This window comes from Geospiza fortis, unplaced genomic scaffold (assembly GCF_000277835.1).
Source record: "Geospiza fortis unplaced genomic scaffold, GeoFor_1.0 scaffold399, whole genome shotgun sequence".
Classification (NCBI taxonomy): domain Eukaryota; kingdom Metazoa; phylum Chordata; class Aves; order Passeriformes; family Thraupidae; genus Geospiza; species Geospiza fortis.
In genome coordinates this window covers 328,741-332,726 of record NW_005054560.1, presented here as the reverse complement: position 1 = coordinate 332,726, position 3,986 = coordinate 328,741, and the positions used below count along the sequence as shown (strand labels likewise).

Sequence of the window (3,986 nt, the reverse complement as noted above, 5' to 3'; positions counted from 1 at the left end):
ATTCTCACATGTGATCAGACAAGCCCGTGGCACTTCTAATCATTCACTGCTCTCATTGTAGCTGTAATTTCCAACACTCAACGAAAATTATTACCTTTAAACAAGTGTACTTCCATGGGCAGTTTCCCAGGTTATATGCAATACATCAAAGGACACTTGCCTATGCTAACACAGCTTCTCTCTGCACATATTGCTGGAGGAAGAACAGCAGTTAACAAGGTAGAAGGGATCTACTGCCACTGATATTGGTATTATTCCCTCTTAAAGAAAGTTAAAGCATCAGCTCTGCAGTGCAATCTCTTCTCAGTTAAGCCATGTAATTACAAATGCTGCACAGAATCATTAAATAAATATAAAGTAAAAAAGTTGGAACATACGGTGCTACTCACTGAATGGTCCAGTTTGAGTCTTTTCTCCTCAGATCTTTGCTTCTGTTTAAGAATTAATTCATTAACTAAAAAATATAAATAAGATGTCAAATAGATGTATTTAAAGTTTACCAAAACAGTATGTAAGATTCTACCTCAATATTTTTACTTTAGTTATTCATTCCACAGTAAGATGTTTATCAGTAATTAAAACAGTAGAAGAGGTCTCCACATTTTTCCCCACCAATTTATTCTGTAGTGGTTTTTTGTAACATATATAAATACTTTTTAGGAATCATCAACAAATACAAAGCCTACACATTCTCCAAATTGATTAAGTTCCTTTTTCTAAACACCCATGGTTCCTTGAGAAAGTTTTTCAACTCCAAGGCAAAAGTATATCACAGAAGAGTATGAGGGAGATAAATCGGGTAATCTTCTATTATAGGTCAAAAAAAAAAAAAAGCACAGTTGATAGAACAACTTTTTTCTTGAATTATCAGGTGCATTTCTAAAGATATATTTTTGCTATAATTTAATTTTCACCAATCTAGAGAATGCAAAGAGAAAGATAACTTCAACCCTTTGCACACAAAAATACACACAAGCTGTTCCCCCTCCATACCTCAAATCCCTGGACACAGAAGTGTGCAAACACTCTTTGGCCCAACATGCACTCCAAGACCTGCCTCAGTGCCATCTCCAACACAACATGATTAGGTCTAAATCAGGATGCCCATTTCTGAAGCATTCCTTGGCTACTGTGGCTTTTCAGACATTTATTATTAAATGGGTATCTCAGCACATGAAATCAACATTTGCTCTAACTTGATATTTCACACTGCAATGTGTGTCCTTTAATCTTTTCTCCACAAAACTAAGTTTTAAACTGTATTTCCACCTAGCAACATGCACTCCCTCTTTAAGAGGCAGTTGCATATAGGTATATGTATGAATATTTTCTCTGTATCTAATTTACACCTACATCCATCACGTGGGCCTCACTACTGCAGCCAAAATAGCACAGTATCTAATACAGCCTCCACCCTTTCAGTGTCCAAGCTTTGTAAACAGGCCATGTCCTTTATTACTAGGCAGACAAGAGTGCAAGAAAATAAAAGTAAAGAGATTCACATCTCTAGCCATAAGAAAAACAGCTTTGCTTTTCACAGTATGGAAACAGCAGCAAGTTAATCTCACTACTGTCACTAAGCACACAGAACTGCTGGAGGCAGTGCAGTATTAACAATTTATAGCGCTAACCTTTTTGATATAAAAATGACAACCAAGGGGCTGATATTTGGATTTTATTTTCAACATCCAGAAGACTGTCATTTACAGGACAAATTTACAAGTGCCTGCCTTCCTTAACAACTAAGATGTTTCTCATGCAAGCAAGCCTAAAGCTCACCTAAGAAGTTGGGATAAAGATGATCTATGTTGTCCACAACATAGTTGCATTTGGGACATCTGTTATTGTCCTCCAGGCTCTGGTGAATACATTTATAGCTGTTCAAAAACAAAAAACAAAACAAGTGAGCCCACATGAAGGAACAAAACATAAGCACAAGGTAAATAATATCAGCCTTAGATAAGGTGCATTGTTTGTGTTGCCAGCTAACAGTTGTGCTGCCAAAAACCTACAGTGGAGTGAAAATGTTCCAGTGTTTGAACTCGGTGTCCTACAGCAGAAAGCAAAGGCTTCTGGCAAGGATTACAAAATTTAGTCAAGTACTTCACTCTTATTTCCCTGAGGATTACTGCAATGTGGATACTCCAGCCACAATATCATCTCAAATTCATGCTCCCCACCACTTCCACAGGCAGAGGTAGCAAACAGATTGAACTACTCAAAAGCAACTCTTCTAGTTCAGCTGAATACTTAGCAATCAACATTAAAAGCATTTTAGGTAATTGAGCAGAGGAAACACCTTCATCAACTTCTCATATTTCCCCCACAGCTGCTTTACTCGCTATCAGTGGCTTCAGAGGTGCTCACTCTTGAATTGGGGGACAGAGGAATGAGAAGATGCACTTTAGCATCAGGTTTAAGCATCTCACTAAGAGCCTGTTGATGTCAGCTCCCGATAGACACATCAGATAGAAACATTGCTCCACTCCTTCTAAATAAAGGTATTTCAGTGTTTCTCATCTTGGACCTCTAAAAAGTTACAGGTCACAGCAATAGTGTGACCACAGAGGGCACAAAATCAGCTACCATCTTACCAGCTGCAAATCAAAACTCTTCTGAAAGAGTTGACAGTTTTCTCAATCTGCTGCTTGAGAAAGCACTTTATACTACTATAATATTACTTCTTACAAGGTTAGCAGACACACTAAGAGTATAACATAGACAGGACACTATAGGACATCATGGTTCAACATTTATACCAATCTCTAGAGGAGAGGAGAAGTAGCAAGTGGCTCCAGAAATGCCCCTAGAGGGTTCTTGCACTTCTCCATGAAACTTTTGCTCCTCATGACAGCCAGAGATAACACACTGAAAAGTGAGTGGGGCCAGGTCAATTCAATACAACAGGAAAGCCTGAAGGATATCCTCTCTCACAAGGTTTAAAATAATTGCAATATACAATGTGCAAGCCACTTCAAACTGTGCACAGTCTTGCACAAAGGCAAGGAGGAGCTGCCAGCATTGCTCTCAACACCTCTATAGAGGTGATGCCAATAGAGGTAAATTAACAAACTGTTCTGACTCTGGATAGTGGGTGTTACCAGCAGCTTATGAACATTCTACTTCTTTAGAGAGGAAATAAGGTGGCACAGCACTATTTCTTAAAGACATTTGGATTTTTTTCTTTTTAATCTAACAGGTACCCATCTTTTAAAAATTTATTTTGACCTCCTTCTTCAGTGTAGGGACAGAAGACAGAAAAGAAACAAACTCAGAATGAAAGTGTATCACAGCAACACCTGTCTGCACATGCTGTAAGAGATGGACATTTTATGCACTACAAGAAACCAAATATTACCAGAAGCTGTGTCCACATTTCGTCATGTAGGCTTCCTCAATCATATCAAAACAGATGGGGCTGAAAACAAAGGAAAATAAAAATCAGAAAGATGTCTTTTTTATGTTAAAATATGAAGAAAAGTATTATTAACTCAAAGCAACCACCTAATTATGCTTAGGTAATAATCTCCTATAAGTAAAATGAAAGGACATACTAGTGCAACAGCAACCAAGCAGTATAAAGATCAAAAGGGCAATCCACAGTTCTTTGAACTCTGAATGATACTGTAGTTTGCTACAATTAGAAACCAGTAAGCGTTCACCCTTAAGCTTTTAACACCTGCAGACAACCCAAACAAAGCCAGAGAATCTTCAACAAGCAAGGCTGTAGAAGAATCATCTATCTGTACTAGGGTTCAAACAAAATGTAAAAAACATAGATTTTTTTTACATGAATAGACAATGTATCTATAAATGATACCAAAACTAATTTTTTTTCAGACAATAGCTATCTATAATTTTTAAAAGTGGCACAAAGAGGCAGAGCAGATCAGCAATAGCAATGATGTCATGAGAACAAGGACTAATAAATGGGTGGAGAAGGTGCAAACGAGGGGGCGTGCCTGCAGAGCACTGCCAGGGCTGAG

General features: G+C 37.9%; 1 protein-coding gene across 1 annotated transcript in view; it reads right to left on the bottom strand.

Annotated features, from left to right (window-relative positions):
- Positions 1 to 3,424, bottom strand: part of COP1 (COP1 E3 ubiquitin ligase) — a 119,147-nt gene extending 115,723 nt beyond the window's left edge. Inside the window, exons 1-3 of the mRNA XM_005429630.3 lie at positions 3,359 to 3,424; positions 1,780 to 1,877; positions 378 to 454 (exon numbers count right to left, since the gene is read on the bottom strand). Of these exons, the coding sequence (XP_005429687.2) occupies positions 378 to 454; positions 1,780 to 1,877; positions 3,359 to 3,402 (219 nt within the window). The 5' untranslated portion in view covers positions 3,403 to 3,424. The remainder of the gene's footprint in view (positions 1 to 377; positions 455 to 1,779; positions 1,878 to 3,358) is intronic.
- Positions 3,425 to 3,986: the final 562 nt, after the last annotated feature.